This window comes from Bos mutus, chromosome 2, assembly GCF_027580195.1.
Source record: "Bos mutus isolate GX-2022 chromosome 2, NWIPB_WYAK_1.1, whole genome shotgun sequence".
In the NCBI taxonomy this organism is placed as follows: Eukaryota; Metazoa; Chordata; class Mammalia; order Artiodactyla; family Bovidae; genus Bos; species Bos mutus.
The window spans coordinates 128167427-128179585 of record NC_091618.1 but is presented as its reverse complement, the minus strand read 5'-3'; the positions used below and the strand labels follow the sequence as shown (position 1 = coordinate 128179585).

At 37.2% G+C, this 12159-nt stretch overlaps 1 protein-coding gene across 6 annotated transcripts in view; it reads right to left on the bottom strand.

Annotated features, from left to right (window-relative positions):
• GULP1 (GULP PTB domain containing engulfment adaptor 1) overlaps nucleotides 1-12159 on the bottom strand; it is a 332692-nt gene that overhangs the window by 108462 nt on the left and 212071 nt on the right. For all 6 annotated transcript variants that reach the window (XM_070359407.1, XM_070359405.1, XM_070359381.1 and 3 more), the window contains one exon: nucleotides 10879-10940. In XM_070359407.1, the coding sequence (XP_070215508.1) occupies nucleotides 10879-10940 (62 nt within the window). The remainder of the gene's footprint in view (nucleotides 1-10878; nucleotides 10941-12159) is intronic.

Sequence of the window (12159 nt, the reverse complement as noted above, 5' to 3'; positions counted from 1 at the left end):
GTTGGACCATAAAAAAGGCTGAGAACCAAAGAATTGATGGCTTTTGAACTGTGGTGTTGGAGAAGACTCTTGAGAGTCCCTTGGACAGCAAGGTGATCAAAGCAGTCAATCCTAAAGTCAATCAACCTTGAATATTTATTGGAAGGACTGATGCTGAAGCTGAAGCTTCAATACTTTGCCACCTGATGCAAAGAGCTGAGTCATTGGAAAATACCCTGATGCTGGGAAAGATGGAGGACAGGAGGACAGGGGGGCAACAGAGGATGAGATGGTTGGATGGCATCACTGACCCAGTGGACATGAGTTTGAGCAAACTCTGGAAATGGTGAAAGACAGGGAAGCCTGGCATGCTGCAGTCCATGGGGTTACAAAGCTTCAGACATGGTTTAGCTACTGAACAACAAAAAAGTCTGAGAAGTGGCTGTTCCAATCACTGCAGCTACTATGTGTCTATTAAATTGATAGCATTAATGGAGTTACTGGGCTGCAACTGAGCATACCAATACCACAAATCTGGATTTTAATTTCCCCATATCAATGACTATTGCATACATTTAGCTAGAAGTTTCAAACTTAAGTGGCTTAAGATATGGCTTTCAACTAACTCATCGTTAGTATACACAGGTTGTAACCACTGTCATATCTGAGATTTCATCTGTTTTTTGTTCTTTGTTGTTTTCTTTCTCATTTTGTTGTTGTTGTTTTTGTTTTTATGCCAACCAAGAGCTTAGAGGCTATAAATGCTGAGGGAGATCAGGCTGTGAAGATTGAAAAAGCCTGGTTAGAAACTACACAACTCACTAAGTGAGGAAGATCTAGAGGGTCACAGTTCAGCTGAGTCTTCTCTCTTGTCAAACACACCAAGAGGCAAATAATGTGTGCTTCATATATGAAATCATGATAGCTCTAGAAATCAATGAAATGTGACAGTCTTTCTTTTTAAAACCTCTCTATGACCTTAGTGTTTTACTTGTTGGTCATCGTTTATTTAGTTTTCTTCCAAACCTTTTGTTTCATGCTCTCTCTCTCCAAGGAAGTCATGATGTTTTAAGGTCAAGATCCATGTTTCTGTTTGCTTTGGATTGATTCACTTTCAGAACTTGGAACACAGTAAGCAGATAATCAAGGAATGCTGACTCTTTACTGCCATATGGTGCAAAGTAGTATAATCTCTCTAGAACCACATTCTTATATTCTTTGACAGAGCTAGGTATTTCATAAAAAGAGAAATACATCATCCTTTTTGGAGAGAGTTATATATTTTAGAATAAAGTATTTAAAAAATAAATGTTTTTCGTGAACGATATCACAATTCTTCATGTGAGAAATGACTATCTCACACCAACAGAATAATAAGTTCATTAAAAGTTTCCCAATATTTCATGTTTTTATAGAAAGGACAGTTTAGCAGTCTCACCAAAAGATGGGAGGAATGGAAAACTACAGTCTTCCTTTGTGTCCCCATGGACTGTAGCCATGGACTTAAGTCCGCCAGGCTCCTCTGTTCATGGAATTCTCCAGACAAGAATAACTGGAATGGGTAGGCATTCTCTTCTCCAGGAGATCTTCCTGACTCAGGGATCAAACCTGGGTTTCCTGAATTGCAGGTATATTCCTTACTGTCTTAGCCACCAGGCAAGTCTCATAGTCTTCCTTAAGGGTGGTCAAAAATTACCTCTAAATTTACACTTAAATGTTCTAATTATAACAGCTGCTGCTGCTAAGTCACTTCAATCATGTCTGACTCTGTGCGACCCCATAGACGGCAGCCCACCAGGCTCCCCCATCCCTGGGATTCTCCAGGCAAGAACACTGGAGTGGGTTGCCATTTCCTTCTCCAATGCATGAAAGTGAAAAGTGAAAGTGAAGTCGCTCAGTCGTGTCCGACTCTCAGTGACCCCATGGACTGCAGCCTTCCAGGCTCCTCCGTCCATGGGATTTTCCAGGCAAGAGTACTGGAGTGGGGTGCCATTGCCTTCTCCAATTATAACAGCAATAGAAAGCTAATCCATTATCCACCTATAAAGCTTATCAGCTTTGCCTTCAAAATATACTCAGATGCCCACTACTCTTCTCCTTCAGCTCCTACCCAGCATCAAGCCACAGTCACTTTCCTTGAGTGGACCTCTCCACTGGACTCCTGATGTGTGTTCACCCCTGCCTCTTACAGCTAATTTCTGTTCAAAGCTTCTTTCACTTCTTGTCACTCTTTCTCTCAAAACTCTCTAAATTGAGTGTTTCTCAAATTTTACAGTGACCAACGCTGGAGAGGTGGAAATTTCCCCCCTCTACCTTTCTTGAATTCTTGTTGCTGGACTAATAATAGAATTAATACAAGACAGATTAATAGGAGAAAGGAAACATATTTTAATTCATGTACAATGAGGTCTCAAAAATAGGACCAGACTTAAAAAGTGTCCACAGCAGGCAGCTTTTATACTTTCATATTTTTTAGATAAAGAAACAATAAATTTGTGAGCTACTAACAGGACAAAGAAACTTGGGTTTGGAGTGTTCAGTTAGTAAAGAATCTAAACAGAAGTTGGGCTTGTGGTATTAAAGCAGTAACGAGGCTGGTGTATATAGGCTCCTCCTCTAAGTCCCCTATTTCTGGTAATATGGGTGCCCTTCCACCTTCAGATGCAAGCAGGCAGGACCTACCTTTAACACCAGAGATTTATTCAGTGCTTTCAGGGAGACAGAAAGGAGGGTTAGGGTGTCCCTCCTGTGTTGTGATTTTTTAAGTAACTTTTATTTAAACGAATTAAGTGGCATATTTGTGGGTAGCATGGTCTGAGCCCTCAAGAACTATAGGACATACTCTGACTTTCCTGCTCTACTCCACATGTATTTACTGTTACTTCTCTATAATCCGCTGAGTTCTACCATCTGGGGCCTGGCTAGTCCTTGGCTAAGCAAATATGGTCCTACCTAGCCCGTGGCAGCTGACCTGCAAATGCAGCCACAGGCCTCACTCCCTCACTTCCGTTAGGCTTCTGCCCTCTTCGGAGACCTTCCCTGACCACTTCATGTAACACAGTACCCTCTTTCCCACTTCTCCCAACCCTCAACATTTTGCTTTACTTTTCTACATAGTAATAACTACAGCCTGGCATACTGTATTAATAAATAAAATACTGTGTTAATACTACATTATTTATATGAATAAGTATTTCCTACATAATATGTAGTATGCTGAATAAATAACACTAACACTGCATCAATAAAATATACACATTGTTTCCTTATTAGCTGTCTCTTAAAGAAGTCTTATTATTTTGCTTATTATATGTGAATCCCAGGAAGCCAGGATCTTATCTATTTGGTTCACTTATCAATTCCTATTGTCTCAGTCAGAATCTGGAATAAATTAGGAGTTCAATTCAAATGAATAAGTACATATGCACAAATGAATCTATATTTACACTTTACCATATGTTTCTATTATTCCTACCATGTTAGTATGTGCATTTCAGAAATCACGTTAAGACATCATATTCAATGAGGACATGTGGTTAAACTTTTAAAAAAAGCATCTCTTCTATTAAAAATTAATTGTTCTGTTAAGAAACTCCCCCTCCTCATTATTATTTCAAAATTTATAGTTAAAGCTGGTAAAGTCTTTAGTACTACTTATAGGCAGGTGTTCAAGCTGGTTTTAGAAAAGGCAGAGGAACCAGAGATCAAACTGCCAACATCCGCTGGATCATGGAAAAAGCAAGAGAGTTCCAGAAAAACATCTATTTCTGCTTTATTGACTCTACCAAAGCCTTTCACTGTGTGGATCCCAATAAACTGTGGAAAATTCTGAAAGAGCTGGGAATACCAGACCACCTGATCTGCCTCTTGAGAAACCTATATGCAGGTCAGGAAGCAAGAGTTAGAATGGGACATGGAACAACAGATTGGTTCCAAGTGGGAAAAGGAGTACGTCAAGGCTGTATATTGTCACCCTGCTTATTTAACTTATATGCAGAGTACATCATGAGAAATGCTGGACTGGAAGAAGCACAAGCTGGAATCAAGATTGCTGGGAGAAATATCAGCAACCTCAGATAGGCAGATGACACAACCCTTATGGCAGAAAGTGAAGAGGAACTAAAAAGGCTCTTGATGAAAGTGAAAGAAGAGAGTGAAAAAGTTGGCTTAAAGCTCAACATTCAGAAAACGAAGATCATGGCATCTGGTCCCATCACTTCATGGGAAATAGATGGGGAAACAGTGGAAACAGTGTCAGACTTTATTTTTTTGCGCTCCAAAATCACTGCAGATGGTGACTGCAGCCATGAAATTAAAAGACGCTTACTCCTTGGAAGGAAAGTTATGACCAACCTAGACAGCATATTCAAAAGCAGAGACATTACTTTGCCAACAAAGGTCCGTCTAGTCAAGGCTATGGTTTTCCCAGTGGTCATGTATGGATGTGAGAGTTGGACTGTGAAGAAAGCTGAGCGCCGAAGAATTGATGCTTTTGAACTGTGGTGTTGAAGACTCTTGAGAGTCCCTTGGACTGCAAGGAGATCCAACCAGTCCATTCTAAAGGAAATCAGTCCTGGGTGTTCTTTTGAAGGACTGATGCTAAAGCTGAAACTCCAATACTTTGGCCACCTCACGCGAAGAGTTGACTCATTGGAAAAGACCCTGATGCTGGGAGGGATTGGGGGCAGGAGGAGAAGGGGATGACAGAAGATGAGATAGCTGGATGGCATCACCAACTCGATGGACATGAGTTTGAGTGAACTCCGGGAGTTGGTGATGGACAGGGAGGCCTGGCGTGCTGTGATTCATGGGGTCGCAAAGAGTCAGACATGACTGAGCGACTGAACTGAACTGAACTGATAGGTAGGTTACTGTTTAAAGGCAGTGGCTTTCAAGCTCTCAATAAGATTATGAACCATGATTTTCCTGAGTAAATTGATGTTTACCTTTGCATTCTGAAACTTTCTTTTTTTCTCTCTCTGTTTTATCCTATTTCATCTTTAATTGCATACCTACATGACCCACTGCATTGATTTTATGACCGAATTTTTTTCACAGAACATAATGTTCAATTTGAGAAATATCACTACAGGGTACATAGGAAATATGTAGAATTCCCAATGATTAGTATTAATGCTGTCACTGCTCATAAAAACAACAACAAAAACAAAGAAAAGAAGACTAATGAATGCTACATTAAAACAAAAAAACTTTTGAAGCCAACTACTATATTTTATATCTATATATGATCTGAAATAGGTATACTATGAATATTAAACGAGTATTTGATATACAATATTAGATAAAAATGAAATAAGGTGGAACTAAAATACATTCCTAAAAAAGAAACTAAGAGAATTATAATATAAACGTAGAAAACTATTACTTTCAAACTTAAAACATTTAAATGTTACTACATATTTCCCCAGTAAGAATTGTAATTCTTAAACAGCTCTGCTAAATTTATCAGATTAATTTGTAACCAGTGGCTGCCAAAAATGAAGTGATAGGAACCATTTAGCGATACAATCATTCTCTCAGACAGAATGAAGATATATATTTTTTTCTTCCCCATAAACAAATTATTCCTTGGTTGCATCAATTCTCTCCCAGGAATATTTAGCACATCTTTATTTTCCACTATATGCTTATCTACTACTCTATATAAAATTGGAAATATTTCCTTGTACCATTAAAATAACTTTGTAAGAAGTTAATGTCATCCTTTCTCTCTTGATCCAAATAAACTTTCAGATCCCCGTAGATTTATATTCCTAAACTCCTATTTGATTAGTTCACTATACAAACTGCTTCTCCTGCTATTGAAAGCCTTCTCAACTCATCTGTAAGGCCTTGTCCATCATTAGTACTTCTGATGGTCAGGGTTATGCATTAACTTCACCAGGTTATACTATCCAGTTATTCAATAAAATACTAGTCTAGGAGTTGCCATCAAGTTATTTTGTAGATCAGGCTTCTCTGGCAGCTCATCTTGTAAAGAACCTGCCTGCAATGTGGGAGACCTGGGTTCAATCCCTGGGTTGGGAAGATGCCCTGGGGAAGGGAATGGCTACCCACTCCACTTCTGGCCTGGAGAACTCCAAGGACTCCAAGTCTGTGGGGTCACAAAGAGTCAGAGACAACTGAGCAACTCTCACTTTCTTTATTTTGTAGATATGAATAACATCTATAATCATTGACTTCATGTAAAGGAACTTACTCTGGATAAACTGGTTGGGCTTGATGGAACCAATTTAAAGGTCTTAACAGAGCCTAACCATCCTGCTATGTTCCTGGAGAAAGAAATTCTACCTGTGGTAGGCTCCAGTTCCCGCCCAGCAGTTTTCAGCCTGTGCTTTCTTAGGGTCTTCATTACGGATTGCAGATGCCTGGCTGGCCAGAATCCCGTCCCCAGTTGTGTAACCCATATCTTGAAATAAATGTGTTTATATGTGTGTGTGGTGGTGGGGGGGGTGTGTGTGTGTGTCGGGGGGCGGTGGTGGTACATTCTACTAGTTCTGTGTTTTAGATGGAACCTTGGCTGACAAAGTACTTTACCACATTAGTATTTTATGTCCAGCACAACTCTTGTCATTTTGATGGCTGTAGGCCATCTTGACAGAGCTCATCCTCTTCCAGATGTCTCAGCTTGAAATGGTCATCCACCCTTCTTTTGACCCTTGGAAACCCTACCTCACTCCTCCTTACATAAAATAGGAATGACTACCAATCTATGAATCTCCATAGCATTCTATTAAGTGTGACTTGAATGGGAAAGAACAAGATTGCCTTTTATGTGAGTTTTTTAAAAAGATATTTCCCTATGACATTAAGCTCTATAAGAATATATCAGCTATGTAATATAGCTCTCAAACTTCACCAACATGCAGTCAAGTTTTAGCAATAGTACCTTATACATACCAGTCATTTAATGAACTAATGAATAATGAAGTGTTATGGATACATTCCAACCCCAAAGAAAGGCAATGCCAAAGAATGCTCAAACTACCTCACAATTGCACTCATCTCACACTCTAGCAAATTAATGTTCAAAATTAATGCTCAAAATTCTTCAAGTGAGACTTCAACATTACATGAACTGAGAGCTTCCAGATGTTCAATCTGGATCTGGAAAAGGCAGTGGAAACAGAGATCAAATTGCCAACATCCATTGATTCATAGAAAAAGCAAGAGAGTTCCATAAATACATCTACTTCTGCTTCACTGACTATGCCAAAGACTTTGACTGTGTGGATCACAACAAACTGTGGAAAATTTTTAAAGAGATGGGAATACTAGACCACCTTACCTGCATCCTGAGAAATCTGTATGCAGGTCAAGAAACAGCAGTAAGAACCGGACATGGAACAACAGACTGGTTCCAAATCAGGGAAGGAGTACGTCAAGGCTGTGTATTGTCACCCTGCTTATTTAACTTATATGCAGAGTACATCATGTGAAATACCAGACTGTATGAAGCACAAGACGGAATCAAGATTCCTGGGAGAAATACCAGTAACCTCAGATACAGATAACACCGTCTTTAGGGCAGAAAGTGAAGAAGAACTAAAGAGCCTCTCGATGAAAGTGAAAGAGGAGAGTGAAAAAGCTGGCCTAAAACTCAACATCCAAAAAACTAAGATCATGGCATCTGGTCCCATCACTTCATGGGAAATAGATGGGGAAACAATGGAAACAGTGACAGCCTTTATTTTCTTGGGCTCCAAAATCACTGCAGATGGTGATTGCAGCCACCAGGAAATTAAAAGACGCTTTCTCCTTGGAAGAAAAGCTATGACCAACCTAGACAGCATATTAAAAAGCAGAGGCATTACTTTGCTGACAAAGGTCTAGTCAAAGCTATGGTTTTTCCAAGAGTCATGTATGGATGTGAGAGTTGGATTATAAAGAAAGCTGAACATGGAAGAATGATGCTTTTGAACTATGGTGTTGAAGAGGACTCTTAAGAGTCCTTTAGACAGCAAGGAGATCAAACTAGTCAATCCTAAAGGTATTAATCCTGAATATTCATTGGAAGGACTGATGCTGAAGCTGAAGCTCCAATACTCTGCCCACTTGATGTGAAAAACTGACTCACTGGAAAATACCCTGATGCTGGGCAAGATTGAAGGCAGGAGGAGAAGGGGATGACAGAGGATGAGATGGTTGGATGGCATCACCCACCTAATGGACATGAGTTTGAGCAAGCTCTGGGAGTTGGTGATGGACAGGGAAGCCTGGCGTGCTGCAGTCCATGGGGTCACAAAGACTGAGAGACTGAATTGACTGATGACATACAGAAAGAGAAGCAAATCTTTGAAGTTATATTGACTTCAGTTTTTTTAAGCCTGGCTCTGTCTTACTAGGTTTGTGATAATCCTGTTGTTTTTGTTGTTATTTAGTCTCTGAGTCATGTCTGACCCTTTTGAGACAACATGGACTGTAGCCCGCCAGGCCGGGTTGCCATTTCCTTCTCCAAGGGATCTTCCTGACCCAGTTATCAAACCTGTGTCTCCTGCCTTAGCAGGTGGATTCTTTACAACTGAGCCCCCTGAGAAGCCCTGTGACAAGTCATAATATTTAAATTTTAATCCTTAGTTTTCTCTTTTGTAAAGTGATGATAACATTAATAATCATTATATTAATAATAAATCATGTAAAAATACACCAGAACAGTGCCTGGCATATTTTGAGACTCAATGAAATATAACAATTTTGTAATTATCTTGGATACGTTATTATGCATCAATTTATAAAATATACACCTACTGACCAACTAGAGTGAGACAGGCACTTTGGTAAGGCCAGTGAAACATTAAAAAAGATAAATTAATGATTGCTACCATTTACAAGTAGTAGTTATTTTATTCCAGATACTGTTTTAAGACTTCATATAACACCTTTCTATCTATAACAATTCTAATTGAGAAATTACTCTTATCCCTATTTACCAATTAACAACCATAGACATAGTAAGTTAATAATTTGCCCCAAACTACACAGCTAGTTAGTGTTGGAGTCGAGATTAAATGAAGGCAATCTGGTTATAGATTCTGTTTTTTACTTCTGTTGCCCCAAAGTATTTCCTATGGACATAGATTTGCTTTGCAAGTGACATCTACTCTAAGAAGAGACAGAAAACATTTTCAAAAACAACTAGTAAATAATCAATCTTTAAAGTTCCACAGAGAAGGAAATTCAGAAAAAAATAATGTTCTTCAAATACTTTTAATGCTGCTTGGTCCACATGGTCTCACTCAGGAGACCACATGAGAAGGAATGGAAGCAACCTGCTCTTCCACATTTGACTGACCCCCATGTGGACGACGTTGCTGCCCCTCTGCTTCGTGTGGATGTCTTACCATTGTTACGGGCCCGTGAATCAGCACAGGCAACTTAGCCATGTAGACAGGCGGATTGCCATTGTCGCAATGCAAAGAGTTAATGATAGCTCTAATTACAGTGAAATTTTTCCAATCCTTTATAAACTAGTTTTTAAAATGAGGTACTTCAATTGTTTATAAAAGTGAATAATGTCTGGTGCTTTCACATGAAGGATATAATTCTATTATGATTGATAACAGAAAAAAAAAATTGAGCATGGGCTTTAAAGTTATAGTAGTTTTCTACATTAAATTTTTTTTCTATGAGGATTTCATGCAGTGTAGCAATAGCTAACATGAGGAATATCTGTGGAAGAGATGGGTAATATTAACTTGTTCTTTTTTTTTTTTTTTTAAGCTGTTAAGTAAACTTTTCATGCTAATTCATGGCAATCAATCCTCATGTTAACTTTACAGGGGAATTCATGAGCATCGCAGTGATTTCCAGTATGTTAATTTTACAGAGAAAGCATTTTTGAGCATTTTTCTTTGCTGCACAGTCAGGCAGAAAACATATAGTTGCTGCATGCTAGAAAGCTCACTGCTGAGCAACCCTCTAGAAGAATTTATTCTAGATGGCCTTTTAAATGCTGCTTCCTGCTGATTCAGACTCAGATCAGTGCTTTAGAGGTTTCCCGTAGAGCTCTCCATTCAGTAATTTTTTTAGAAAAATTTTCCTGAAATAGTTCTTCATAACTAATATCTTTATATACCACTAATCCACTGTTCACTGTTTATAAAAATAATTTTACCATTTTCTATTTCCTCCCCTGCCATTTCTGAAGTTGCTTAAGTCTGGCCCACTCTCTTATTCCCAAATACAACTCTTTAAAATTCACTTCTGTCTCTTCCAAATTTAAACAGACTTCTCTGAAATCTACTCTATGTTTAGTGTTCATTAATTATAAAATAACATCTTTCTTTAAAGACCCTTCTGTAAATGGCATTCATTCATTTGGACAGTCTTCCAATAACAGCAGTGAATCAAATCTTTTAAGGCATGGAGTATGGATTATTTCTATTTATCTATTTAAATGCAGGACTTGAACAAAAGATTCATACAAAATATGCACTTTTCCTCTGTTTTCTTAATAATTTAAGCGCTGTTTGTCTCCCTTTTTTGTGTGTTATAATTGCATTCATTAAAACTGAAGCTCATTTCCAGACTAGTTTTATATTTGTCTGTGTAATGAAACATTAAGTACTTTTAAAGGAAACTAACTGGTTTGTTATTTTGTTTCTTATAGGCCATGATACTGCAAATTATTTTAACAACAGCCAAAGTCATTTGAAGAAAATACACTTGTGACTTAAACAGAAATTATAAAAAGACTACTTATTTAGGAAGTAAAACAACTTCCCTTATTATATGCTACCAAATTTATTTATGCAAAGATTTTTCAGGGATTATCTACTAAGAAATATCAAAGCATAAACAATCTTTCTAAGATCAATCATAAACTAGCAATAATACTATAGCAAAATAAGATTCAATAATACCATAGAACTATTTTACCTTTGCATTATAGGGAATGTAATGTTTTGATAAAGCTTCGGGAGTATGCATCCATGTTTTGTCTGCAATGAAGAATACACAATGTTAAATTAAAACACAGGTTCTAAGGGTGTCATATTCATGCATTAGCATTTATAAAGAGTCTGATATGGGTGGGAGCACTCCTAATTCTAAGACAGTTTTGCTAAAGTGAGAAAGAATAGCTAGTCAGATATAAGAACAATATAACCACAAAGTAATTATAAGATTCTCTCCTTGAGTTAAAAATCTTTTTCTTTTATAAGTTTTCAAATAATAAGACAATTCTGAATTTTTTAAAGAATATATTTTTAAAAATCAGTTGGGCTATGAGTAATTATATCAATCATGTGAATAACTATGTTTTTCTTCTTTCACTTGATAGTCTCATGAATTATAGGTTGTTTTTGGTAATTACTTTTTCAATAAATAGTAACCTGCTCTTTACTCATGACTATTATTCTTTAGTATCAAGAATTGACAATTTGTAAGGGGACATTTTAACATTAGACTAACAACTACATTTATACAAAACTGAAATAAATCAATCTACTAAATTCACTTAAACATTAATATTAGGATAGTTTTTTAGTCTCGATTTAGAGAAACATCGACTGAGTGTCAACTCTCAGTTGTTTCAGATATAAATAATCTTAAATTCAGTAATTTGAAATTATTACACGATTCAAATTAATATAGTAGAATAATGAAGCTTCCTAGGTGGCACAGCAGTAAAGAATCCACCTTGCCAATGCAGGAGACACAAGTTTGATCCCTGGAGGGGGAAGATCCCCGTGAAGGAGGAACTGACAACCACTCTAGTATTCTTGTTTGAAAAATTCCATGGATAGAGGAGACTGGCAGGGTATTATCAATGGGTTACAAAGAGTTGAACACAACTGGGCGATTGAGCATAGTAGAATAATAGAAATAAAAGTAACTAAAAGAATAGAAGATATTGAAAGTAATTTGTATTATACGTTATCAACAATAATAGAAAATAATTTTTTCATTCAATTTTTGAATTTAATTTATATATTCCACATATCTTCCAAAACATTTTGTGGAACATATAAGCAGGAAAAAAGCAAAACATGTTAATGTTTACACAAATCAAATTTTTTTTTTTTCAAACTGCAATTGTCTGTAGTAAAACTTCTCAATCTTCAAATATATTATGTCTTCTTAAGTGGATTTTTGTGAGTATTTTACTCCTCATGGGAATTCAAAAATTTAGAATCAGTACTATAAATAGAATAAAAT